We start from the raw sequence: 26,451 nt of genomic DNA, 5'->3' as shown, positions 1-26,451 counted from the left end.
CCCCCCGACAGAGACTCCGGGGAAGCCCAGGCTGCCCTCACACGTGGTGGCGAGAGACTGAAAGCTTTTCTCCATCTGATTTCTCCTGGCCACTTTCTGTCCACATTCTGCTGGAAGTTCAGGCCAGTGTAAGTAAGTGGGAGGGGAGGGGAGGGGAGGGGAGGGGAGGGGAGAGGAGAGGAGAGGAGAGGAGAGGGGAAAAGAACAAGAAAGTAAAGGCGTCTAGCTAAACTGGTGTGGCTCAGTGGATAGACCTCGGTTTTGGGCACATGCATCCTCACCCCAGCCCTGCAGGGTTTGTCCGTTTGTTCGTCTGCTTTGTAGAAATGGACGGAAATGATTCTGAGATTCACAGGACTATCCTGGCCAGTGTGGCTCAGTGGGCAGGAGTGTTGTCTTGTACACCAAAGGTTGTGGGTTCCATTCCCCATCAGGGAGTGGGCAAGAGGCAGCCGATCAATGTTTTCGCCTCTCCCTCCCTCCCTCCCTCTCTCTCTCTCCCTCCCTCTCCCCCCCCTCTCCTTGGGTGAGTATTAAAAAAAAAAACAACTCAGCCCAGCATGTGTGGTTCGATGGTTGAGCATCAACCTGTGGACCAAGAGCTCGATTCCCAGTCAGGGCACAGGCCCCGGGTTCAGGCTTGATCCCCAGTAGGGGGCGTACAGGAGGCAGCCCATCCATGATGCTCCCTCATCATGGATGTTTCCATCTCTCTCTCCCTCTCACTTCCTCTCTTTCCAAAATCAATAAAAACACATTTAAAAAAACAAAACAAAACAAAAAAAACTCATAGGCCTTCGAAACGGGCCAAACAATTTGGCAAAGAATGGAGCTGGAAGGCCTTGTCGCACGCCCACCGACAATCCGGGCGCCGTGGCGTGGGACTGAGGACGGACCCGCGGGCTCGTCAGGAACGGGGCCGTGTTTGTGCCGAACTGGCTGCTGACAACTCAGCGGGAGGACGCGGCCGTGGAGTGTGGGGGCTGACGGGCCGGGCGAGGGGCTGACGGGCCGGGCGAGGGGCCGGAGAGAGCACACGGCCGTGGAGTGTGGGGGCTGACGGGCCGGGCGAGGGGCTGACGGGCCGGGCGAGGGGCGCAGAGAGAACTTCCCCGGACTTCGGCTCCCTAGGCTCCCACGCCGCCCGCCGCCCGCCGCCCGCTGCCCCCCTAAGAGTTAACACTGCCAACCTCCCAGAAGAAAACGCTCACTACCGGATCCGGCGGCCCCTCGACTCGCCATTCACGGCGGGCCGTGCGGAGCGGCCGTGGGACTTCATTAAAATTTAAAGCGTCTCTGGCCCAAAAGACACGATTAAGTGAGTGAAAGGGCCGCCCCGGAACGGGAACATTTGCAAGTCATACGTCCCATAAAGGACGCGGGCCGGCCAGTAAACAGCTCCCGGCAGAACAACGGGACCCACCGCTTAATTAGAGCATCGGTGCGAGAGTTGAATAAACATCGCGGGGAGCGGCGTGAATGGCTAATCAGCACATGAAAAGTTGCTCAACATCGTTAGCGGCCAGGGCGCTGCGAATCGGGCCACAATGAGATGCCACGGCACGCCGGCCAGCGCCCGGCACATGAAAGGGCCGGCCGGCCGCGCCGAGACGCGAGCGGGGACCCCCCGCACGTGACGGGTGGGAAACCGGGGCGGCCGGGCCTTGGGAAACGGGGGGCCGCCTGCCAGCCAGGGGCGCAGAGCCCGCCCCCCCGCCGGCCGCGTTTCCAGGAGCGGCCGCACCCCGAGCGGGCGGGCGGGCGGGCGGGACGTGTGTCCGCACAAACGCGGCTCACAAAGGTCCCGCGGCCGGGCCCACAATGGGCCCCGGCTGGGAACAATCCAGCCGTCCATCACCGGCCCCGGCTCCCCCGCGTGCCCGGGCGCACAGCGGGGCGCTGCTCTGCATTCCGCGGGCACGGCGCGGGGGTGCGCGGGCCCCCGGGCCCGGCCCTGTGAGAACGCCGGCCGGGCACGGCCAGCGTTGGACGCCGTGTGTGGGACGCGGCCGGAGGAGGCGCGGTTCCAAATGGAGGGACCCCGAGACGGAGCCGCGGGGGAGGGGGCGCTCGGGGCGGGAAGCGGCCTTGGGAACCTGCTCAGGGCGGCGGTGGGAACACTCTGAGCTGGGCGGAGGCGGGCGGAGGCGGACCGGCCGGCCTCACTGAAATGCATGGCACGCTCGCCCTGGGCTGCTTCGCGGTGCAAACAGAGTCCATTTTACGGCGTCCACGGGCCCCGCGCAGGACAGACAGGACGGAGGCCATTAGTGATGGCGGCGCCGGGTGGGCGGGGAGCAAGGCGCGGAGGCCAGGCAGGCGCTGCGGCCTACCTGGGCGGCACCCTGCGCGGAGGGAGGAAGCGGACATGGCAGGAACGCGGGAACACCGCCCGGGCCCCAGGGCCGGCCTCTCCGCAGACGGAGGGGGCGTGAGCCCCAGCGGGACCACTGGCTCACGCCCCCTCCGTCTACGGGGTCGGCATGCGGGCCCAGAAGGTTGTGCTGAGCGAGCTCAGTCAGGTGGCCGATGCCAAGGCCACGCCGTCTCACGCAGAAACGCGTGGACACAAACAGCCATGTGGCGGTTGCCTGAGGGGGCCTAAGTGATGGTGGTGACAGGAGAGGAGTGGATGCCCTGGCTGGTGTGGCTCAGTGGGTAGAGTGTCGGCCTGCAGACTCAAGGGTCCCAGGTTCTATTCCGGTCAAAGGCACAGGCCCGGGTTGTAGGCTCGGTCCCCAGGGTAGGGTGTGCAGGAGGCTCCCCATGGATGTTTCTCTCTCCCTCTCCCTGCCTCTCTCTGAAGTCAATAAAAACATATATATATTTTTTGTGATGTGACTTTGGGTTGGGGGCACACGTGCACTATACAGATCTTGTCTCATAAGAACCCACACCTGGGACCTAGGGGACCCCAGTAAGCACGGTCATTCCTGGTGGACAGCGGGGCCAAGACCCAGCGGGCAGTGTCCCTGCCCACCCCCCAGGTCCCCGTGGGCAGCAAGGGGGTGAAGATGGCACAGTCTCCCCAGACAGGGCCGTGCCTGGAGGGGGCCCCAGGACAGCGGCCTCCCCTCGGCCGACCCCGGACGGGTCTTGGGGCCCCCGGGGCGCAGCCCGGTGCAGGTGAAGGCGGAGTGGACGGGCCGTGCCCTGCCCCCTGCCCCGCTGCAGCCCCCAGACACGGGCCAGAGCCAGGCGTTGCCGGGGAAACGAGGGCAGCACCCCCGGCCCAGCCGAAACCCCTCTATTTTTAGGCCAGGACGCGATAACGCAGCCGAGCTGCTTGCAGATAAGCCCGCTCCCACGGACTTCAAAGGCGCCGGCCGCCCGCTCCCAGGCCCCGGAGGCGCACGGTCCCACCTGGGGCCCAGCGGGGTCTCGGCCGACCCCCCCGCACAGCCGCGCCCCCATGACACACCTGAGGTCCCCGGTGCACGGGCTGGGGGCGAGGGATGCTACCTCGGGGAGGGGCCTGAGGGCGCTGGAGCCACCGCAGCAAAGAGGTCACAGGTCAGGGGTCAGGACACCAGCGGCCTAGGCCTCCTGCCGCGGACGATGCCCAGCGGGGCGGGAGGGGCACCCAGGCGCCTGGAGGGCGAGCGGCCGCCGTGGGGGGCTCCGTGGGGGCCCCGGACTGGCCGCCACGGGGAGGGCGCCGCCCGGAGCCTGGGCCTCGGCCTACCTTGTCTTCCACGCGGCTCAGCCGGGCGCCGATGGTGTTGCTGCCGCGGTCCTTGCTCTTTTCTGGAGGCAAAACGTTGTGTCAAGGATGTGCGTGTTGGGGGCCGCCATGGGCCCGCCATGTTTGGGGAGAAGCGTGACTGAGGGAGAGGGAGCCCACGGGGGAAGCTGAGCCATGACCTTCTGCGGCAAGAACCTCAGAGGGTGGGGTGCGGAGGGTGCAGCGGGGTGCGGTGAGGTGGGGTACAGTGAGGTGGGGTGGGTATAAGGGGTGCAGTGAGGTGGGGGGGTGCAGTGAGGTGGGGTACAGTGAGGTGGGGTGGGTATAAGGGGTGCAGTGAGGTGGGGTGGGTATAAGGGATGCAGTGAGGTGGGGGGGGTGCAGTGAGGTGGGGTGCAGTGAGGTGGGGTGGGTATAAGGGGTGCAGTGAGGTGGGGTGCGGTGGGTGTAGTGGGGTGCAGTGAGGTGGGGTACAGTGAGGTGGGGTGGGTATAAGGGATGCAGTGAGGTGGGGGGGTGCAGTGAGGTGGGGTGCAGTGAGGTGGGGTGGGTATAAGGGGTGCAGTGAGGTGGGGGGGTGCAGTGAGGTGGGGTACAGTGAGGTGGGATGGGTATAAGGGGTGCAGTGAGGTGGGGTGCGGTGAGGTGGGGTGCGGTGGGTGTAGTGGGGTGCAGTGAGGTGGAGTGCAGTGAGGTGGGGTGGGTATAAGGGGTGCAGTGAGGTGGGGGGGGGCAGTGAGGTGGGGTACAGTGAGGTGGGATGGGTATAAGGGGTGCAGTGAGGTGGGGTGCGGTGAGGTGGGGTGCGGTGGGTGTAGTGGGGTGCAGTGAGGTGGAGTGCAGTGAGGTGGGGTGGGTATAAGGGGTGCAGTGAGGTGGGGGGGGGCAGTGAGGTGGGGTGCAGTGAGGTGGGGTGGGTATAAGGGGTGCAGTGAGGTGGGGTGCGGTGAGGTGGGGTGCGGTGGGTGTAGTGGGGTGCAGTGAGGTGGAGTGCAGTGAGGTGGGGTGGGTATAAGGGGTGCAGTGAGGTGGGGGGGTGCAGTGAGGTGGGGTGCAGTGAGGTGGGGTGGGTATAAGGGGTGCAGTGAGGTGGGGTGCGGTGAGGTGGGGTGCGGTGGGTGTAGTGGGGTGCAGTGAGGTGGAGTGCAGTGAGGTGGGGTGGGTATAAGGGGTGCAGTGAGGTGGGGGGGTGCAGTGAGGTGGGGTGCAGTGAGGTGGGGTGGGTATAAGGGGTGCAGTGAGGTGGGGTGTGGTGAGGTGGGGTGCGGTGGGTGTAGTGGGGTGCAGTGAGGTGGGAGGGGTGCAGTGAGGTAGGGGGGTGCAGTGAGGTGGAGTACAGTGAGGTGGGGAAGGGGGATGGCCGTGGCCCCTCCTGCTGCACCTCCCAGCGCTGTGGCCTGTGACCCCGAGACTTGCTGTGGGAACCCACTGCAGGCCCCCCCCCCCCCGTGGGAACACCCGCTGCCTGGGTCCTGCCTGTGGGAGCTGTGATTCCCTGTGATCTTGGGCAAAGGCGGCCTCGGGAACCTGCCCCCAGTCCTCCCTGGAGTGACCGCACCCTGTCCGGGGCCAAGCTGGGAGCCGGGCTCGCCTCACCCACTCCCGCCGCCGGCCGGACCCCTGGGTGCTGGGTGCGGTGGGCGCGAGGCCGCTGTGCTGGGCTCTGCCCTCTCCCTGCTGTCACAGCCTGGTACCCACCGGGGTGACCCCGAGGCCGTCTGCGGGGGGGGGAGGGTGTGGCGCCCCCGTGCCCAGGCGCCCGTGCCCGGACCCACCTGAGACGGCGATGAAGAGGGAGGGCTTCCCGATGGACTGGTCCAGCCTGGGGAGGGAGGGGACAGCTCACGCCGCGGCAGCAGACAGCGTGTGCCAGCGAGACCCACGCCGCCCGCCGCCTCCAGACAAGGTGCGAGGAACGGACGGAGCTGCCTGGGTGCCCCCTCCCCTGGGGGGCTGGGGGACCAGAGTGGGGCCCGGGGGGGAGCCTGGCAGGGTGTGCGGAGGGCTGGGTCGCCCACCTTCGCTGCAGCTCCTTGATGCGCACCATGAGGCTGAGGTGGCCCTGGGAGTACTGCTCGATGACGTCACGCACGTCGTAGGGCTTCCGGGCTTGCTGCGGGCACAGCACTGTCACCCGCCTGCCCCGGGCACCGTCCCCCCGCCCGGTGCCCTCCCCCCGCCCGCCCCGGGCACCGTCCCCCCGCCCCCGGGCACCGTCCCCCCGCCCGGTGCCCTCCCCCCGCCCGCCCCGGGCACCGTCCCCCCGCCCCCGCACTGTCCCCCCGCCCACCCCCGGGCACCGTCCCCCCGCCCACCCCCGGGCACCGTCCCCCCGCCCACCCCCGGGCACCGTCCCCCGCCCCCCGGGCACCGTCCCCCCGCCCACCCCCGGGCACCGTCCCCCGCCCCCCGGGCACCGTCCCCTCGCGGACGGACCGGGGCTCCGGGGGTGGGAGGAGGGGCCGCAGGTGGGCAGGCACCGCTGCCGGGGTCGCCTCTGTGGGAGCCGGGAGCCCCGTTGCTCTGAGCCGAGGGGAGGGCGGGCGCGGGCAGGGGGCGGGACTCACCTGGAACTTCTTCTTGGCCACGAAGTACTGCATGCGGCGGATGACCTTGATGGCGGCCCGGTGGTGCTCCCGCAGCCTGGGGGGGGGGCGGTGTCAGTGCCCGCCGGGCGCAGCCCTTCCCGGTGCCCCCGCCGGGCAGCGCCCGGGCTCGCCTGCTGCCCTAGCTCACAGCGGAGCCGCGGACACGGCTCTCTCTCTGCGGCCGGAGGACCTTTCAGCCGGACGCTCCGCGCCCCCCTCCGGGGAAGGGCGTCTGGACAGTGTGTGGGCTGCAGGACACGGGGCCGAGGACGTCACTACTGAGCCGCTCGGCTCTGTTTCCAAAGCTCCTTCTAGAAACGCCATCAACAGAGACACCACAGCCCACGAAATGCGATCGCAGAGAAAAACGAAGGGAAGGACTCGGGGTCCGATGTTTATTCCAACCAAACCTTCCGCTGAAACTGCCCAAAGCCGGAGCAGCCGCACGCCCCCCCCCCGCCCCCCCGGCTGCTGACCCCCGCCCAGCAGAGCCGCCCGGGAGCGGGGACCAGCCCCGAGCCTGCGGTGGCCGCCCGCCCCCGTGTCCTCACGGGGCCATGGCGTGGATACAGGCGGAATGGGAAGCAGGGCCCAGGGCCTGGGATAAGCAGGGCGCCCAGGGCACACAGACATCACGGATGTGAGGGGACCCCAGAGTGGGGGGCTCCCGCCTGAGACCCCCATCGCCTCAGGTCATCCCGTCCCACCCTGGACCCACCCTGCCGGCACCTCCTGCAGCCAGAGGGAACCGGTCCCCTTAGAGGAGGAGGTGCCAGCGCAGGGAGCCCCGGCATTGTCTCAGCCCCCAGAGATCGAGAAACGGGGGCTGAGACTCGATCCGGGAACAGATCCCAGAGGGGGGAGGCTCAGGGACGTACGTGCTCTTGAACTTGAGATGACCTTGAACTTGCTGAGAGGGCAAGAATGCGGGGGAGGGCCCGCTGTGTGTAGCTCAGGTGCCCTGGGGACCCGGGAGGACGGAGCCGCTGGCCAGGAGCCCGCTCCGAGCAGTGCACACGAGGGCGAGGCCACCGACCACCCATCCCGAGCGGCCAGCGTCTCGGCAGCCACGTGGGCCCCCCTCCCCGCCCGCCACGCCAGCAGCACCGCCTCGCCAGCGCCGTGTTCAGCCACTGACGTGGGTGTTTGCTACAAGCAGGGACTTCCGGTGACGACACGGGGAACAGACTGGGACCTCCTGGTGCCCAGGTCGCGCTCAGCCCGGCCCTAGGGCTTCGATAACCGGGATGAACAGGTTCAAGGGTCTCGCTGGAGAGAAAGCCGAGCGCTTGGCAGAGAAGTAAGATCCCTGGGACCCTGACCGGAGAGAACCCCAGACACAGGGCCATCGCGGGCGTGGAGCGCGGCGGCGCCCGGACGCAGAGCAGGGCCGGCGTGGAGATAAGGACACTTGTGAGCGGATGAAAATAGCCCGGGAGCGGAAAAAAGCGGAATGAACCGCGAGGAAACAGCGCAGCCGGGAGCCACGGCCACAGTCCTCCCCTCGTCAGGGCGCGGGCCCAGAGACACGGGGCGTGGGTCCCGAGGACGTGGGGGCGGCCGTGCCCCCCGCTCCGGCTGCTCTCGACACCCACAGGGAGACCCCGGCCCAAGGAGGCTGAGCCGAGGAGGAGGCCCGGGCGTGTCCGGAGCAGGAGGCCGGGAGGGGGCAGCTGGCTTGTCAGCGGGAGGAGGAAAGCCAGATGGCATCTTCAAAGTGCTCAGGGACAATTATCAACTCAGCGTTCTATACCCATCGCACGGGCCTCGTACGCGGGGGTGCGAGTGAGAGAAGCCAGGCCCGGAGGGACAGACCTGCCGAGCCCCGGGAGGTCCCCTCGGGGTCAGAGCCACAGAAACAGGAAGCGGCGGGGGCGCCAGGCGGGAGGGGCCGGGGACAGAGCGTCAGGCGAGGGTGCAGGGGGGGGGTAGGACCGTGTGAATGCGCCTCTTCCTGCCGAGCTGTGCACTGAGCCGGCTCAGACGGGGCCTGTGTGCGCTGTGTGTGTACAGACGAACGGACACGCACAGAAAGGTGCAGCCCAAACCGAAGCTTCCAGGGAGCGGCCTGAAGAAGGAATGGGGTCCCCCGCCCCCCTGCCCCCAGACAGAGAGAAGGACCCCAGAGGAAGCGTGGAGGCATGGGGAGGGGCTGAGCGCTCAGGGTGGGACGGCGGGCAAGGAAGCTCAGGTGCGTGGCCCCGGCCACCATGTTTCCTGAGGTCAGGCCTGGCTGGTGTGGCTCAGTAGGTAGGGTGCCGGCCCGTGGACAAAGGTCCGGGCTCAGTTTCCGTCCGTCCAGGGCACCCAGCTCGGTGGCAGGCTCCTCCCCGGCCCGGGCCCTGGCTGGTCTAAGGGGCTGCGGGCGGTGCCCGGTCAGAGCCGGTGTTGCCGGGGGAAGCCCACAGACAGGCGCCTCGCGGGCCGCGGAGCAGGCACTCGGGATGCGTGGTGGCTGACGCCCGTCTCGGGGTGAGGAGAGGCGGCCTGGGGCTCCAGATGTTAAAAAAAGAGCGAATTTAAAAGCCAACCACAGAGACAAGAGCGTAGCCAGGGCGTGAACACCCGGGGGCTTCAGGGCATCCGGCAAGGGAAGGGCCGGTAGCTCACTGCGACGGACTGGGACGGCGGGAATCAGAAAGGAGCCTGTCCTAGACCGACAGGTGTCTTTTCAAACCCGCCCAGAGAACCTGATGTACAAAAGTAATTCTTACAGTTTAATGTATTTTATTGGTCTTTCACAGAGAGGAAGGGAGAGGGATAGAGAGCCAGGAACATCCATCTGCTGCCTCCTACACACCCACCACTGGGGATGTGCCCGCAACCAAGGCACATGCCCTTGACCGGAATCAAACTCAGGACCCTTCAGTCCGCAGGCCGACGCTCTATCCTCTGAGCCACACCGGTTTCGACAATTCTTATGCTTTAGATTAGAAGTAGATGAATAACACACAATATATGAAAGGAGACACAAACAAGGGGATAAAAATGTCCAAATGGTCCAATCGCAACGAAAGCCATTAAAGCGGAAATGGGACCATCTCCCCATGCCCACGCTGAAACCTTCCCGTTCTGACCGCGAACCTCCGGGTGGGCATCCGGGGACCCGTGTAACCCGACCGCGGGCGGCCAGCCGGCTCAGCACCGGAGGACCCGTCGTCTCGCTCACCACCTCGACGGAGCCCGGGAGGGGAACATATAACCAACTCAAAAGATGCAGAAAAGCGTCTGATACAGCGGAGGCCCCACTCCCCACGAGAAGCACGCCCGCAGGCCGTGGGGCGAGGGCAACAAGCCGGACGCCAGGCCGAGGAACAGACCCAGTGCTGGCCGCCCGGCTCCTGGGCAGGCACGCACCTGAGACGGGCCGGGGGCTGCGCGGCTGTGAGGCCGCTTTGACATGGGCCCCACGTCTCAGCCCGGGCGGGCGTCCAGGGCAGGGCCGGGAGGCGGGCTGCGGCGTGATCGGAAAAAGTAAGCCCGCCGCGATCTGCCAGCGACGTCTCCGTCGGCTCGGGACCCTGAAGAGTTTCCGGGTAAACGGTTCCGCCGCCAGACGAATGTGGCCGGAGCGCCGGCCTTAAAGGCGACAAACAAAACCCGACTGTGCTCCCGGGCTGGCGGCGGCAGCGGCGTGGAATGAAAGGGCGCCACGGCACCCACCCCACGGAGGGCCCCCGGCTATTGAAACCGGCGGGCCGGCCCGCGCGCCCGGCCTGAGCCGCGGGACGTGATGTGTGTGCGAACCGGGCGCTCTGTGTGTGTCTGGAGCAAACTCCCAGGATTCAGTGCGATTCCGAGGACTTCAATGGCTTTTCTTCTCTTTGCTAATCCTCCCCCGAGGACGTGTCCCACTGAGGTGTGGGAGGGTGGGAGGGAGAGGGAGAGACAGAGAGGAACGTCGATGCGAGGGAGACACCCCGATGGGCTGCCTCCTGCCGGCGCCCCGACCAGTGCCTGGGCTGAGGAGGAGCCTGCCACCGAGGTCCATGCCCTGGACCAGAATCGGACCCGGGACCCTTCGGTCCACAGGCTGGTGCTCTATCCACTGAGCCACACCAGCTGGGCTTTTTTTTTTCTTTTTTTCCTTTCTTCTTTTTCAGAAAGGTTTCAAGCGGATTCTGAAATCGTCATGGAAAAGCAGAGGCAGAAGGCGCGGAGACCGCTTTGAAGAACCTCCGAGGGAGCAGCTCTCCGAGGGGCCGGGGACTCCCGCGTGGTGACACCTCTGAGCTTGTGAGCTCCTCTGGGTGCCCCTGTGCCCCCACCTGCCGCCCTCCGGCCCCAGCGCAGGCCTCTGCCCCATGCTCGGTCATTCCTGCCAAACACGCTGGACGCTGCCCTGGCCCCGGACTCCGGGCGGCGACCTGGGAGTGCCCGGGTGGCCTCTGGGGCACACGTCCCCGAGGAAGGACCCGCTGTGCCACTGGAGCTCCAGCTGGGAAAGGAGCCGGTTACGCCCAGGGGGTTCTGTGCCCTCGGCAGAGACGCATGGCAACCATGGTTAGGAGGTGACAGGTGAGGGCTCTGGGCTCTGAAGGTCAGGACCCACCTGGCATGGCCACCCAGCCCAGCCAGCCCAGCCAGCCCCCAAGCAGCCCCCAGCCAGCCCAGCCAGCCCAGCCAGCCCAGCCAGCCCCACCCAGCCCAGCCAGCCCCCAAGCAGCCCCCAGCCAGCCCCACCCAGCCCAGCCAGCCCCCACCCAGCCCAGCCAGCCCCCAAGCAGCCCCCAGCCAGCCCCCAAGCAGCCCCCAGCCCCAGCCATGGCGAGGCCTGCAGGAGGCTCCGAGGGCAGAGAAGGCTTCATGCTGACGGAGGCGGGTGACTCTCATGGAGCCTGGGGTGCCTTCCTGGGGACCCTGGAAAGAGGGCCCAGCCACCGTCCTGGGACAGCTCAGGGGTGCACGTGTGGTCTTTGTCCCCCTCAAACATCTCCCGACCCCTGTGGGGTGTAGGAACCATGCTTGGGCCCGACCAAGTGGTCAGTCTCCAAGGCCCTGGGAGAGGAGACGGGCAGGTCGGGTGTGGGGACCAGGCCACAGGACAGTGTCTGCCCTTCTGTGGTCTGACAACACAGCAAAGGCCCAGGCTCCCGTCCGGGGGGTGGGCGCGTGGTCCTGTGTGCCCAGCCTGGACGGGGCTCTGGGTGTCTGTGTCCGGCCTGGCTGCTGGGAGCTTGCTGCCCTGCAGTCTCCTCCCCCCACCCCCCGTCCCTGTCCTTGACCTGCCCTCCAGGTGGCCTGGCCTCCGGCTCTGGCTCTGCTCTCTGCGGGCGGCCGGGCGGGTGGTTTGAAGTCGGCCGCGGCCCCAGGTACATTCTTCAGCTGGAAGCAGGCCCCACGGCGTGCACGGTGCAGCCACCGCTCACACGGCCCCCACCGCCTGGCTCTGGCGCCAGAAAGCCGCTGCCGCCAGGCACCGCCCGCATCTGCCCGGCCATGGCCCTCAGCGCCCGGGGCCTGTGCTTGGCTCCTGCTGACCCCGAACCAGACTGGGTGGCCCCAGAGGCCGTGTAGCCACCTCTGAAGGGTCCAGCTGGAGCCGCTGGTGGAGGGTCCACCCAGTCGGGGGGTGGGCTGCCACGGTTCCCCCACAGCCTTCCTGCCCCCACAGCCATGGCCACAAACCCCTGCCACACCGCAGCCACGCTCAAGCCCACCCACCAGGCACAGCCCTCTCCCTCCTCCCTGCCAGAGCCCGGCACCCATTCCCATCTGGCTGCGCCCCTCCTGTGAGCCAGGGCCCCACTGTCCTGGCACCTGGAGTCCTGCCATGACAGTATAAGGTGACCGCCATGTGTCCAGTGCCCCGTGGGCCGGGGTTTCACCACCCTGAGGCCATGGCCTTGGTGGGACATGGAGCTGGGAGCGTGTTGAGAAGCCCTGGGCTGGGCTCGGCTCCTGTGGGTGGTGAAACTCAGAGGCTCGAGCTCAGAGGAGCTGGCGTCTTTGTCTGGGCCTCGTCCCCGGAGGGGCAGGAAGAGGGCGGGGTGTGCATGGCAGCCGGGGGGACCCCATTAAACCCAGGGGGATGCTGAGGCGTGTGCTGCAGCCTGTCAGCCTCACTAAGCCTGGGAATGGCGGGTGGGTGGGCTCCCAGCCGAGAGGGAAAATGAGGGGAGTGTTTTGGCAACGGAGCCGGGTCCCCGCTCACAGCCCTGGGGTGACCGGACCCCCGAAATGACTTCCTGGGAACTTGTTGATTAAAACAAAGGAGAGGCCGAAGCCGGTGTGGCTCAGTGGACAGAGCGTTGGTCTGCGGACTGAAAGGTCCCAGGTTCGATTCCAGACAAGGGCATGTACCTGGGTTGCGGGCACATCCCCGGTAGGCAGCTGGTCGATGTTTCTTTCTCATCGACGTTTCTAGCTCTCTATCTCTCTCTCTTCCTCTCTGTAAAAAAATCAGTAAAATATATTTTTAAATAAATAAATAAATAAATAAATAAAATAAAATAAAACAAAGGAGAGACAGTCCCTCACGTCGAAGAACTATCTGGGAGCCTCCTTCCTTAAAAAAAAAAAAATGTTTTTATTGATGTCAGAGAGGAAGGGAGAGGGAGCGAGAGAGAAACAGCAGTGAGGAGAGAGGATCATGACCGGCTGCCTCCTGCACGCCCCCCATGGGGACCGAGCCCACCACCCGGGCCTGTGCCCCGACCAGGAATCGAACCGGGACCTCCTGGTTCCTGGGTGGATGCTCAGCCCTGAGCCACGCTGGCCGGGCCGTGGGCTCCTTTGGAAGTTTGTCTTCAGAGGGCATTTCCGAAAGGCCTGGGCTTGTACACGGGCCTGGCCCCTACGGCTGGCTCAGGCCCCCATGGCCGCTCGGGTCCCGGGCAGGAGAACAGAGGACGCGGTCGGGCCCGGGCCAGCCGGCTCCTGGGAGCTGCAGAGGCCGTCCCTCAGGTCCTGGGGCTGCAGAGCCCAGGCCCCCCCCTGTCTTTGGCAGGACAGAAACTTGGTGGGCACACTGTTCAGCCCGGTGAAGGCGCAGAGCCCTCTCTGGGGCACTTGACACGGATTCCCTAACCTGCTCCCTCCTGGGTTCGGCCTCCAGCTGCACCCCGAGCCCCTGGGGCTTTAGGCTGAGTCGGGGCTGCTTTGTTCTTGCAGAGCCTGAACCCCCTGAACATCACGGCCTCGGTGGGGTGCTGGGAGGCCGACCCCCAAACCTTCCCCCCAGAGCCCCACTCATGCTGACTGTGGGCCTGCACGTTCCCCGAGGCCGGCTTTTCTCACGCCGCATTCCCAGTGCTGGGCGCGCAGCGAGTGTGGGCACAGGAACGGCGGTGCCAGGCGGCGCGGGGCCAGGCCAGGGGCAGGGTGCTGGCTGCCAGGGTGGGGGTGGGGCGGCCCAGCGGGCACTGGCCGAGGGGCGGAGCTGGGAGGGTCTCCCCAGGCCCCCCCACCCCCCCAGAGGGAAGGAGAGGTTAATAAACCAATTACTTTGGTCAACGAAGCAAAATAAGTCCCATTACGGTAATGAGGGCCCCGCGGCCGGGAGGAGGCCATGAGCAGCTTTGTCACCATCCGGTGACTCCATGGTGTGGCTCCGTCCGCTTCCAAAGCTATTGCTTTTAAGACGGGCTCGGTGCCAGGCTAATGCGATTTGCATACCCACCAAGGGCCAGGCCCGGCTCAGAGGTGCCAGTGAAAGAGCCCAGACCCCCAGGGGCCGGGGGGGGGGCGGCACCCCCTTTGGGAAGGGCCATGTGTGGGTTCCCACGTCGGGCCTGACACTGCTCCCTGCTACCCAGGCCCCTGCCTCTGGGGTCCCTCCTGGGGTCCTCCCATCCCCAGGCTCATGGAGGCCCAACCTGGCGATCCAGGCCCACAGCCAACCCCTGGTGGGTCCGAGGGGAGGGCGGGGAGGGGAGGAGAGCCATTGGGGGGGGACGCCTGGCAGGTGTGGTCTGGCCAGGCAGTCAGGGCAGCCTCCGGGGCAGGCTGTGCAGGGAGCGTGTGCCCTGATGTGATGAGATGAGAAGGGGCCACTGTGTTCTCCCCAAACCCAGAACCCCAACAGAGCACATGCTGCAGATACGGCCCCGTCTCCTTGAACCCCCACGTCGGCCAACCAGGGAGCCTGAGGGACCAGCCCTGCCCCGGGGCCCGAGAGGGCGGGAGGACGGGGGGGGGCGCGGGTCCTGGTGGGTCCTGGTGGGTCCTGGGGAGCCGGGTTGAGTGTGGGCATCAGTTCACAGGGAGGCGTGGCATTGGCCTGCCCGCTGGGACAGCGCGTCTCGGTCTCCCTGGCATGGGGTGCAGACAACTGGGCGAGGGGGGGCCGTAGGGGGCCTCAGCGCGACCTCCGCCAGGATTCCGTAATCCCCCCGCTGTTTCCCCCCACCGACCCTCCATCGAATGGGCACCCCACCTGGGCCCAGCTCCCACCACAGGCCACCGGGAGCTCCGGGGGCACCAGGCCGGCAGGGCTGGCAGGAGTAACGCCCACAGACTGTGAGAGGCCCGGCCACCTCGAGGGCCCGAGCGGTGCGAGCTCGGGGCACGAGTGCGTGTGACCTGGACCCCGTCGGCCGGTCGGGGGGTCACGGCCGTGCGAGCCCGCCCACTGGGGTCTGCCTGCGCTGGGAGGCCTGGGCGCCGGGTGTGGGGCTGGGAGGAGAGCGTGGCTTGGCCGAGCCCCTCGGGGGGAGAGTGCCGTGGGCGTGGTGGTGGTGCGGGGAAGCTGACCTCCCGAACACAGCCGCTGGAGTTTGGATTTCTGGGCAGCTCTGTGCATGGGCTGCTCGCACCGTGGAGGAAGGGAAAGGCGGCGTGGCTCTGGTCACACACTCAGAGATCGCCGGGGGGCATGCGGGATGACAGGCAGGGCAGGAATGGGGACAACAACGCAGATACCAGAGCCGCGGCCATCTCGGAGCGATCGCAAGGAAACCCAGATAAAACGAATTCCTGGGACGAGATAAACGTCAGCCCTGCTGTGTGTGGAAACAGGATTTGCATAAATATGTATTTACTGGTAAATGTGGAGACCTCCGCAGAGGTCACCTCCGAAAGGGCACGCCCGCCGCCGCATAGCTCTGAGGAGGAGCGCCCCCTCCCGGCCCCAGGGGGACATGCACCCGCATCGCGCCTCCTCTCCAGAGGGGCAGGGAGACACAGGGAAACAGAATGACAGGCACATATGAACACACGTATGAACACAGACTTAAGACCCAAACAGAAACCCAGCCATGTACTTAGAAATAGATGCCGATCGGGCCCAGGCCCGGAAGGCACGGACAGTTTGACACCCCCAATCTATGGAGGGGAGCCGCCCCCCGGAGGGACCAGAGGCAGGATCGCCGTGTCAGCCCGGGAGGGGTCAGTGACTGAGCTCAGAGCTTCCCGAGTCCTGCCTGCGGGCACAGGGCCGTGAAGGCCTGGCCGGGGCTGTGGGGTTTGGAGGAGGGGCTGGAGGGGGAAGGGATGGGGGAGAGATCCGTAATACTACCAACAATTAAAATATATGGAAATGCCCTGACTGGTGTGGCTCAGTGGATAGAGCGTCGGCCCACGGACTGAAAGGCCCCGGGTTCGATCCTGGTCAAGGGCGTGTTCCTTGGTTGCGGGCACATCCCCAGTAGGAGGTGTGCAGGAGGCATCTGATCAGTGTTTCTCTCTCATCAATGTTTCTGCGTCTCTGTTCCTCTCCCTTCCTCTCTGTAAAAAAAAATCAACAAAATATATTAAAAACATACACATGTGAAAATAAAATGAAGTCAGCTTCTACAGTAAAAGAGAGGACTTGCCAGGAGAGAGAGAAAGGAACGTTCTCAGCTTGGCGGCGGGTAGACCAGACCCCGCCATGAACCACACACTCACAGAGAAGCTTCCGGTGCCTTTACAGCGGGACCTGGTGGGGGATAGGTGCCTGGGGCCCGCGCCTGGAACGTGGTCCCAGAGATTCCCGTCAGAGGCCGCAGGGAAGAGACAGATGTGCGGACGGAGAAAGGGGCGAGGGTCTCTGGTGGCAGCTGGTAACACCATCTGCTTCAAAGACCAGCGAGGTCCACGGGTCCTTATGAGGATGAACCCCACAAGTGGGGCGCGTGGCCGGAGAGCGGGCCCGCCCACTTGAGCCGGTGGCTTTTCTTGATTCCAGCCAAAACATCCCCGGAGAAGCCCGGCCCACATAGCACTGGAGGGGGAGTCAGCCAGACCGAGGGGCCGCTGTGTGGGGCCCACACAGGGTACTCCCGCCACCGGGCAGACCAGGACCCAGCCTGTCTTGAGTGCAGGGACGCACACACTCATACATCCAACCTCATGCATACACACACCATGCACACAAGCTCATGCATACACACATTCATGCACACAAGCTCACACACACACACACACTCATGCACACAAGCTCACACATACACACACACACTCATGCATGCATGCACACTCATGATGCTGGAGGCTTCCATGTTCCCCAGATGTAACCTGGGCGTCCACTGAAATAGAGACACTCAGACCCGGCCGGTGTGGCTCAGGGGTGGAGCACTGACCTATGAACCGGGAGGTCCTGGTTCCATTCCTGGTTAGGTCCATGAGTGGTTGGTTTGATCCCAGTGTGGGGTGCAAGGAGGCAGCCCGTCCCTGATTCTCTCTCCTTATTCTTATTCTTCTCTCTCCCTCTGTGAAATCAATAAAAGTTTATTAAAAAAAAAAAAAAGAAGAAGACGTGAAGAGCCCTAGCCTCTTGGCTCAGCGGTTGGAGCGTCAGCCTGCAAACAGAAGGGTCCCAGGTTGGATTCTGGCCGAGGGCACATGCCTTGGTTGCTGCTTGATCCTCAGTGGGGGGAGGGAGTGTGCAGGAGGCAGCCAATCAATGATCCTCTCTAATCATTGATGTTTCTATCTCTCTCTCCTTTTCTCTTCCTCTCTGAAATTAATTTTAAAAAAAAAATATATATATATATATTTTATTTTTTTTTAAAGAAAAGACATGGAGGAACTCAGTGAACTTGATCGTTGCCACAGGGGAAAACAGTCTCCAGTTTGGGGAGCCTGAGCAGGGGTTCGACCGGGGGGGGGGGGGGGGGCAGAAGCAGGGCCAAGGGGCGAGGGGCGAGGGCCGTGGGGCTGCTGGCCTGGGACCTATTTGCAAACCAGATCTGCATGGCGCCTGTGGGCCCAGACCTGCTGTCCTCAGGGTCACCAAGAGGTGTCGCCCCCTCGTTCAGAGGGAGCCCAGGGTGGACACAGGGCCTGCTAAGCAGGCAGGACGCAAGCCACGCCTTGGGCGGGTCCAGGGGCGACCCCAGCGGCAGACCTTCCCCACACGTTCACTCCATCCAGAGCCTGGACCACGCCCCCCGCCCCTTTTCCCATTCCTGGTCTCCTTCCTGCACCCCGGGGCCTGTCAGCGACTGAGGCAAGGGGAGACACAGGGCGACACACAGCAGCCACAAGAGAGAGAAGAGCGGCCCCCACAGGGTCCCGGAGTTCCAACCGGACAGACCGTGTGCCGAGCCCGGCTGGCTGGGCCCTGAGGCCCATGGCTTAGGGCCGTGGTCGGCAAACCGCGGCTCACGAGCTGCAGGCGGCTCTTTGGCCCCTTGAGGGTGGCTCTTCCACAAAATACCGCGGCCTGGGCGAGTCTGTGTTGAAGAAGTGGCGTTAGAAGACGTTTAAGTTTGGAAGAAATGGCATTAGAAGAAGTTTAAGTTAAAAAAATCTGTCTCTCTTTGTTCCAGATGCACTGCCAGTGCCCACTGCAGACCCTGTAGCCCCGGAACTCAATGTGGGTAACTGCTAGTATGTGTTATTTAATCTCCAATACATGTTTCCAAATGAAATGGCATTTTTGGACTGGAACCTGGATTCTTTGTCCACCAGTGTTGAAGAATGAATCCATGGACAGAAGATGGTATAGCAAAGGTGGAAATTTATTAAAGAACAAATACTCTCATATAGGGAGGGTAGAGTTCCATAGAACTGACGCCTACATGGGAAAGGGAAAGGGTCCCCCGCCCCCCCCCAATGAGTCTCTCTTCCCTATGGCTTATAAAAGCTACAGAACCTGGTGCCTTGATATCCCTTCTGATTGGTCACTATTCCGAGACTGGTCACTATAGTAACTCCTGGGCTCAAAGGTTGAACCTCACATGGGACAGGTAAGGTTCTCCCCCTCCTTTATTGAGTGATGAGTGTGCGGGCCATGGGTTTAGGGGACCCCACGGGGTGTGTCCCACGGGGAGGCTGGGTCCTCACCATGTGGAGGACAGCTGGGAGCCCAGGCCTGGCTGGGGCGGGAGGGGTGCACACGCAGCAGCAGGCCCTCCCCCAGCCCCGCAGGGTGTCCTGGGAAGACACCTGAGTCATGGCCCTGAAGCATCTGGCCCCACCGGCCAGGCCGGTGAGGTGGGGACATTCCTTTCCCGGGGCAGCGGGGGCCTGACAGGCCTCCGAGGCCCCGCCCAGAGCAGCAGCCTGCAATGCGGGCAGGGGACTCGGAGTAGCTGGTAGGACAGCAGGGCGGGGTTCGTGGATTCCTCCTCAGCTCCGTGGACCTGGAGAGCACCCCCTGACCAAACCAGCGGTGCCGCCATGGCCCATGGCACCACCATGCCAGAGTCTCCGGGACCCCTGGGCGTTTCCTTAGGCCAGTGGTCAGCAAACTCATTCCTCAACGGAGCCACATAACAACAGCACAAAAGAAATTGAAATTTCTTTGGAGAGCCAGATTCTTTAAACTTAAACTTCTTCTAACGCCACTTCTCCAAAACAGACTCGCCCAGGCTGTGGTATTTTGTGGAAGAGCCACCCTCAAGGGGCCAAAGAGCCGCCTGTGGCTCCCGAGCTGTGGTTTGCCGACCACGGCCTTAGGCAGAGAGAGAACTCGGGTATGAGACGCACAAGGTGTTTGTCTTCAGGCTGCCCCACCAGGTCCTGTGAGTTCTCTCCTAATCACTCTCCCCGGCCTGGGCCTGGGCCTGGGCCTGGGCCTGGCCTGGAGACACCCGGGCCCCATCTCCCCTGAGGTGCCCCACGTCCACGTGTGCAACCCCACGCCCTCCCGGGCCCACGAACTCTCCCTACAGCCACTGCGGCCTGTGCCCAGGGGCTGCTGGGCTGAGCAGGGCGCCGCCCTCGGGACGCCATGATGGTTTTACGTTGTTGAAATCACACTCACTGTTTATTATGTGACACATTCTAGGTCTGAGCTTCTTCCTGCCCATTCGTCACACATCACGTAAGTTAAGCGGTTTGCACATAGGCATTATGGACATGAGAGTAAAGTGGGGAAAGCAGAGTGGGACCCATCGGGGGAGACACCACGGAGGCCACCATGTGCCTGGCCGGGTCGGTGGGGAAGGGGCGGCGAGCAGGGGCTTGAATCCCGCTTCTGAAGCAGGGTGAAGGCCGCCCCTCGGCGCCCGGGAGACCAGGGGCAAACCCAGTCCTGCATGGCGTGGCGTGGCGTGGCGTGGCCGGGGCATGGCTGCCGTGGAGCAGAGGCCACGCCGTGTCCTGAGGGCCGGGGAAGAAAGTCCCGGTCCCCGGTGGAGGACGTGACTGGGGCTCTGGGCGCGAGCTCACCTCCCGGTGACCTGCCTGGCTCCGATGCTTATCGGGGCCTGTGTGGCCAGGGCCGGACAAAGAATTCGCTGGAAGCTCGGAATTCTTCCTGGGGCTGGGGGAGAGCGCCCCGGGCCTGAGCGGCCGCCCCGCCCGGATTCCTGCTGGCGCCCTGCGACCTGGGCCTCCTCGTGGCCTCGGTCCAGTCTCGCCCCCCCCGCCCCCCAGCCCGGAGGCTCCCGCCGCTCCCCGGCCCCCGGCCCGGCCCGGCTGCTTTCCTTGGCCCCGGCTCCTCGCTCCTCCAGCCTGAGCAGGAGGTGGGGGAGGGGACGTGGAGCCAGGCCCCTTTCTCGTGTTTGCAGAGCTCAGAGGAGCAGGCCCCTGGCCGCACACTCGCACCATCAGCCCAGGACACGAGTCAGCAAACACCCAGCTTCTCCAGGGACGGCTCAGTGCCAGCTGCCCAAGGGGCAGTGTCCCCCCCCAATGGGTCACAGCGGACAGACCCCCTGCGGAGGGAGAGAGGGGCTCAGTGGACAGGGGCTGGCTCTCTGAGACGGGCTGAGGTCCCTGGAAAAGAGAACCCAGCCCCAGCTGTCCCTGCGAGGAAGCTAGTGGTGGCAGAAAGTTCTGGATTGTTCTACCAGTAACAAAGGCCTAAAGGGGGGAGGGCACAGACCCAGATGGAGCTCCCCCAGCTCACAGGGACCCCTTCCAGGCCCCGGTTTGCAGCCGCCCCAGGTCTCTGCAGTTCTCTCTGAGGACAATGGCCCCCAGTGTCCACGTCCTGACCCCTAGACGCCAGGAATGGATTTGGCCACATAGCCCAGGGGAAGACGGGGTGTCCAGGGTAGGATGGGGAGCTCAGAGGAAGATGGGGTTCCCAGAGGAAGACGGGGTTCCCAGAGGAAGACAGGGTGTCCAGGGGAAGACGGGGTGTCCAGGGGAAGATGGGGTGCCCAGGGGAAGATGGGGTGTCCAGGGGAAGACGGGGTGCCCAGGGTGCAGATGGGATGGAGACTGTCTGAGTGGGGCCCAGTGTAATCACAGGGACCCTCACACCACACCGCCCACCCAGGTCCAGGAGGACTTCAAAGTCGGTGGCCGCCGTCCCCTGGGCGGGCGGTCCCCTCACGGGGGGCGGGGGGGCCGCCTCGGCATCTGCCTCTTGGGCCGTCGCTTTGCACACCTGTCCGCTGTTTACCTAACGATCTCCTCCAGCGCCGCCGCCCTTATCGGAGGGTTTGAGAGGGGAACGAGTGCTCAAACACGGCGGAGGAGCCCACGCCGGCCGGGCCTGGGGGCCGCGGGGCCTGGGGGCCGCGGGGCTGGGGCTGCCAGGTGGCGGGGCTGCGGGAGGAGGGGGTGCCGGGGCCTGGGGTCCCTGCTGTGCAGGACTCGGGGCTCCTCCTCGGGCTGAGACCAAGTCCTCGGACTCCCGGGAATGAAACGCTGGTCATGGAGCAGCCGCTCTGGCCCGTCCTGTTCGGTTTAAAGACCCCATCCCACTGTGTTTTCAGAGCAGGCAGGACAACGGGCCTTTAGAACGTATCTATTTTTCCCCCACTGATCTCAGAGACGGAAGGAGAGGGAGAGAGAGAGAAACATCAATGAGGAGAGAGAACCATGGACCGGCTGCCTCCTGCACCCCCCACACTGGGATGGAGCCTGCAACCCAGGCCTGTGTCCTGACCGGGAACTGAACCCTGACCTCCTGGCTCCTGGGTCGATGCTCAAACACGGAGCCACGCCGGCTGCGCTGTGGGTTCCTCAACCTTAGGCGTCCTACGCCAACGGAGCTACCGCCTGACACCCCCATCCTCCGCCTGAGGCACACGGTCCCCAGAGTGGCCTCTGGGCCCCCGGGCGGCCCTGCAGGCAGCGGACGCACACATCCGGGCTCTGCCGTTGGCTCCAGGCCACGTCCGTGTCCGTGGGCAGTTGTGCCCCCGGGTCTGTCCTGGCGGGAGACGCCGAGGGAGCGTGGAGGGGCGGTGGGGCTCCCGGGCTGTGCGGTGGGGCTGGGCCTACCCCTCAAGGGTCCGAGCCGGGGGCTTCCTCCCGGCCCCCGGGTGCCACACCCCCACCCGGAGCCCAGCCAGGGAAGTTGCCCTCTGACCCTCGGGACCTCCCAGGCACAGCCTTGGGGACCGGGACCGGAAGCTGCAGAGGCCCCGACAGGCCGGCCTGGCCCTCGGGCCCCGCGGCGGCTCTCGGGTTTTGAAACTCCAGGGCGGATGGAGCGGTTTCCCAGCATCCTCAGAGCCCGTCACCTCACCGCCCACCAGAGCCGGGCCGGGACTCGGCAGTCCCAGGCTGCACCCCCGGATGTGGCCCGGGAAGGGCCTCCAGGGGCAGGTGGGGGCTGGGCCTCAGGACGCCTCCCCGGCAGCTGCAGCCCTTCCTGGCTCCTGCCCTCCTGCCCCTGCCCCTCCTCCTGCCCCTCCTGCCCCTCCTGCCCGGAGGCTGGCTGCGTATGGAGGGTGCCTCTGGGAGGCCTGGCCCGATGGGACGGGTCCTCGTAGAACTCGCACGGAGACCACATGGGGACACAGGGAGGGGACACAGGCTGGGGGACGGCGTCCACAGCCCAGGAGAGGCCTCGGGGAGCCAGGACGGGGCAGTGCCTGTGGTTCCTGGTGGTGCAGCAGGGTCCCAGCTGAACCCCCATCCCCGTCCCCTCGCCCATGGAGCCACGGCTCACCCCGCCCACGCTCAGGGAGGCCTCGGACACAGGCAGTAGCATGGATAGTGGGCAGGATGGCACTTCTGGGGACCCCTGTGCTGATCTAAGCTGAGAGCCCCGAAAAGGCCGGTCCCACCACTCCGAGTCCCTGGGGAGGAAGGCCCAGGAGGAGAGACGGGGAGACGCCGCAGAGCGTCCTGTTGGAGACTGAGTCCGGAGGGGGGCTGGGGGCTGCCCAAGGCCCCGCCCCACGGGCCTGGCTCGGCAGCTGCCGGCAGCCTGTGGGTGGTCACTGGCTCCCGTGGGAGCAGCTCTGAGCGGAAAGCCGGCCCTCCACCTCGGCATGCCAGGCCAGGCCAGTGGGCCGGGGGGTAGGCGGGGGACCACAGGGCAGGGGTCCCCTCCCCAGGCCGGGTGGGTGGGACGGGCCCGGCGGCCAGGCCAGCCCTCGGTGGCAACCACAATAAATATGTTTGTTCAAGGGGAGCCGGCCCGGGAGCCGCGCGCCCCGGCCGGCGGAAAGAGGAGGCCGCCTGTGCCGGCACACTGGCCCGATTGTTCGTGCTCACGCAACGGCTGCCCCCGGCCGGCGAGGTCAGACGCCCCCTGGCCCCGTCGGAAGCGCCGGCCTGGGGCCCCTCGCTCGCTCCCAGCTGTCCGCAGGTCCGTCCGCATCACCTCTGGGGCCTGGCACGGAGGAAGGTGCCAGGCAGCCCGGCAGAGGCGGGCGGAAAGTGAAGGCCGGTAGGCCTGCCTAGCCCAGGCCCCAGGGCCCAAGGGGCGAAGCCGGGCTGGGCCGGTGGCGCCGCTGCACAGGGGCTCCCCGTGGGGGCGGCTGGCTCCTGGTTGAGTCAGGCGGCACAAAGCATGGCGTTTGGGCCCAGGGGTGCCAGGGTGAGGGGTGGAGGGACCCGGAGTGGGGTGGCTGGCTGGTGAGGGGCAGGGAGAGCACAGGGGGAGCGGGGAGGGGCCAGTGGGGCTGGGGCAGCCTGAGCAGCCGGCCACAGTGGGACCCTCATGGCGCCTGCTCCTCGGGACCAAGCCCAAACCCGACCAGCAGGGGAGAGCGAGCTGGCCCAGCTGCTCACTCGTGGCCAAGAACGTGCCCACAGAAACCTGCCCTGGGGACGCGCACAGGGGCTGCTCTCCTGCGGATTCCAGACCCAAAGGCCTGGTCCCCCTCCCGGGCCCTCAGCGCGGGCCTCCCGCGGGTGCCATCGCTCAGCCTCAGGGTGCTGGGGTCCGGCCTCCGCCTGCCCGGGAGCAGGCACCGGGACCTGTGGCCTCCCTCCCGCCTGCCAGGGCCACCAGGGTGGCGGGGAGAGGACGCCTGAAGGAAGGGGCGGCTGCGGCTGTCCTGGCGGTGACGTCGCAGGAGGCTGCCACCGTGACCCGCTGACCCGCTTCGGCTGAGCGACTTCCTCCCTGATGTCTCTGCACCAGGAGCCCCAGGGCCGCTCGGGACAAGGGTGGGTGGGGGCGGGGGGAGCTCCCAGCAGCCTCCGAGGGCCCGGGGCCACAGCGGCTTCCGGACCACAGTGAGCACGCTCCGTGTGCGGCAGCCGTGTGCCCTGTCTTCCCTCCCAGGCTGGCTCCCCGGGGGACTGTCGGGGCGACTCCCGGCATCGACCCGGGGCCACGGTCCCCGGGGAGACGGCCACACAGGGCCCCGGGGAGGCCATGTTTGGCGACGGGTCCTTGAGGACACAGGGGGAGCCGGGGGTCCTGCCTGGGGCCGAGGCAGGGCCACGGCCAAGGGAGGAGGGGACCCCGCTGAGAAAGCACCCCCCGCCCCGGCATCCTTGCCCAGGACTCTCCCACGGACACACGCTGGAATGCCTGCATTCCCGAGGGGCCCCACACCCGCATTCCGGCCGTTGGACAGGGCCCTCCCGGAGACGATGGTGGCCACCAGGCCCCGAGAGCCTCAGCAACCCTCAAGCTGGGAGCCCCGCCCGGGGGTCAGGGTTCCACTCCCGGTCAGGGCACAGGCCCGGGTTGAGGGCTGGATCCCCAGTGTGGGGCCTGGAGGAGGCAGCCGGTCCATGACTCTCTTCCTCTCCCTTCCTCTCTGACATCAATACACACATATTTTGAAAAGTGTCGGGAAACGCCCTCCCCTGCGCCTGGGCCGTGCATGGAGCCGAGGTCCGGGTCCAGGGGCCCCTGGCACGGGCACGGCCTGCCGGCCTCTCCTCCCTGCGGCCTCCGCGGCCTCCGGGGCTGGGGTAGTGGTCGGCTCGAGGCCCCGCGCTCTGGCAGGGAGCTGAGCGCCCCGAGCACGAGGCACTTCGGCCGGCCCTGTCCCTGTGGCGGCCGAGCCCAGGCCGGCTCCCGGCACAGCCTCCCAGGTGGGCCCTGGAGCAGCCTGCTGTCCGGCCTGGCCCCGGCCCTCTCCACCTCTGCCAGCCCAGGCCCGGCAGCACCCCTGGCGGCCCCTCCCCGTCGACTTCCCTGGGACCTGGGCCTCCTGGTCCCGTCTGCCCGTGGCTCCCCTCCCAGGCCCCCCCCCCCCCCAGTGCCCCACAGCCCCTCGGCGGCCCAGCCTCCACTCTGCAGCTGCCAGGATGGTGCCCTCGGGGCAGGCCTGACGGACAGCAGGCTTCCTCCAGACTCAGGGCCCCAGCCCGAGCCCGCCCTCCGCCCGCACCACGGACCTCCCTTCCCAGCCGGGCCGAACCCCCTCTCCTCGACGCCCCCTGACCCAACTCAGAACAGGCCCTCCCATAACCCATCGTACATGGGAGGAGCTGGGGCAGACAGACCCGGAGGGTGCTAGGGCCGTGCCTGTGCCCCCTGGAATGCCGGCCCCTCAGTCGGCGCCAACGCTGGGTCCACAGGTGCTGAGCGGTATCGGCTTTGTGTCCAATCGCACTGTCCCCCCACCCAGTGGGTCCGCTCGTCTCTTTAAGGACTTTCTGTTCAATCTGATTTCACCCACAAGCAGCTTGGGCAGCCCCCTCTGCAGGGTGGCACCGAGGCGGGGGGTCTGGTCCCCACAGAGTGGCTCTACGGGTGCTGGGCAGGAGGGTGGGGGTGGGCCCAGCCGTTCCCTCCGCCGCACACTCCAGGCCAGACGGCGCTCGCTGGGCCCTCTCCCCAGGACGGGCGTGGGGTCCCCGGCCCGGCACCCTGCGGCCGTCCGGGGTGGGCGGCGGATAAATGGGCTATTGTCTGGCCGGCGCAGTGGCCAGCCGGGCGCACACAAGGGCCCCTGTGTCCGCCGCAGCTCCCAGCAGCCAATCAACACCTTATCGCCGGCATTAATCACCCGCTATCGCCCCCGATCGGGCAAACACTTCTGGGGAGTTCAAGCCCCCGACTTCACAGAGGTTTCTGTGTAATAATAGCTTAGGTTTCTGGCGGGTCAACAGTGTCCATGGGGCTGGCCCCCCGGGGGCGAGGGTCCGGGAGGCGCCGAGGGGCGAGGGGCTGCCAAGGGCCTGCACCTGCCTGGGAGGGCCCTCCTGGGGCGCCCCCGCACCCCTCCCCCCGCGAGCCTCCGGGACCAGATGGCCGCCTCCCCTGAGCCAGCCTCTGGGAGGCCCCTGCCCTGCCCTGTCCCCTCCAAGGTCGACAAGGAGTGGCTTTATAGTCCCTGCAGGAAGCGCCAGGACAAGGTCCCATCCTGCCTCAGAGCCCGTCTGGGGCACAGACCTCATGGCCTGGGGGGCAGGCGTGCAGAGCTGAGGAAGCACACTCTGCTCAGAGCTGAGGGCGAGGGGGAGGAGCGGGAGAGGGAGGCCTGCCTGTGGGGGGCATGAGGGGTGCATGTGGGGCCCCTGGGGCTGGAAGGCCTTTAGAGGCTGAGGGACAGCAATGCCCTGCAAGGCAAGGGGTGTGGGAGGCCACAGGAGCCTGGGGCTGGCAAGAGATGTATTTATTTACTCATCTTTATTTTAAAAATATAGATTTCTACTGATGTCAAGAGGAAGGGAAAGGGAGAGAGAGAGAAACATCGATGATGAGAGAGA

At 66.1% G+C, this 26,451-nt stretch overlaps 1 protein-coding gene across 2 annotated transcripts in view; it reads right to left on the bottom strand.

Moving 5' to 3' along the window:
* KCNQ1 (potassium voltage-gated channel subfamily Q member 1) overlaps nt 1-26,451 on the bottom strand; it is a 190,498-nt gene that overhangs the window by 53,941 nt on the left and 110,106 nt on the right. For both annotated transcript variants that reach the window (XM_045578218.1, XM_045578219.1), the window contains 4 exons: nt 6,253-6,328; nt 5,704-5,798; nt 5,461-5,507; nt 3,686-3,747 (listed from right to left, as the gene is read on the bottom strand). In XM_045578218.1, the coding sequence (XP_045434174.1) occupies nt 3,686-3,747; nt 5,461-5,507; nt 5,704-5,798; nt 6,253-6,328 (280 nt within the window). The remainder of the gene's footprint in view (nt 1-3,685; nt 3,748-5,460; nt 5,508-5,703; nt 5,799-6,252; nt 6,329-26,451) is intronic.

The sequence above is a fragment of the Pipistrellus kuhlii genome, unplaced genomic scaffold (genome assembly GCF_014108245.1).
Source record: "Pipistrellus kuhlii isolate mPipKuh1 unplaced genomic scaffold, mPipKuh1.p scaffold_m20_p_91, whole genome shotgun sequence".
Classification (NCBI taxonomy): Eukaryota; Metazoa; Chordata; class Mammalia; order Chiroptera; family Vespertilionidae; genus Pipistrellus; species Pipistrellus kuhlii.
Note: the sequence above shows the minus strand (reverse complement) of the source record. Positions and strands in the feature narration are given on the sequence as shown.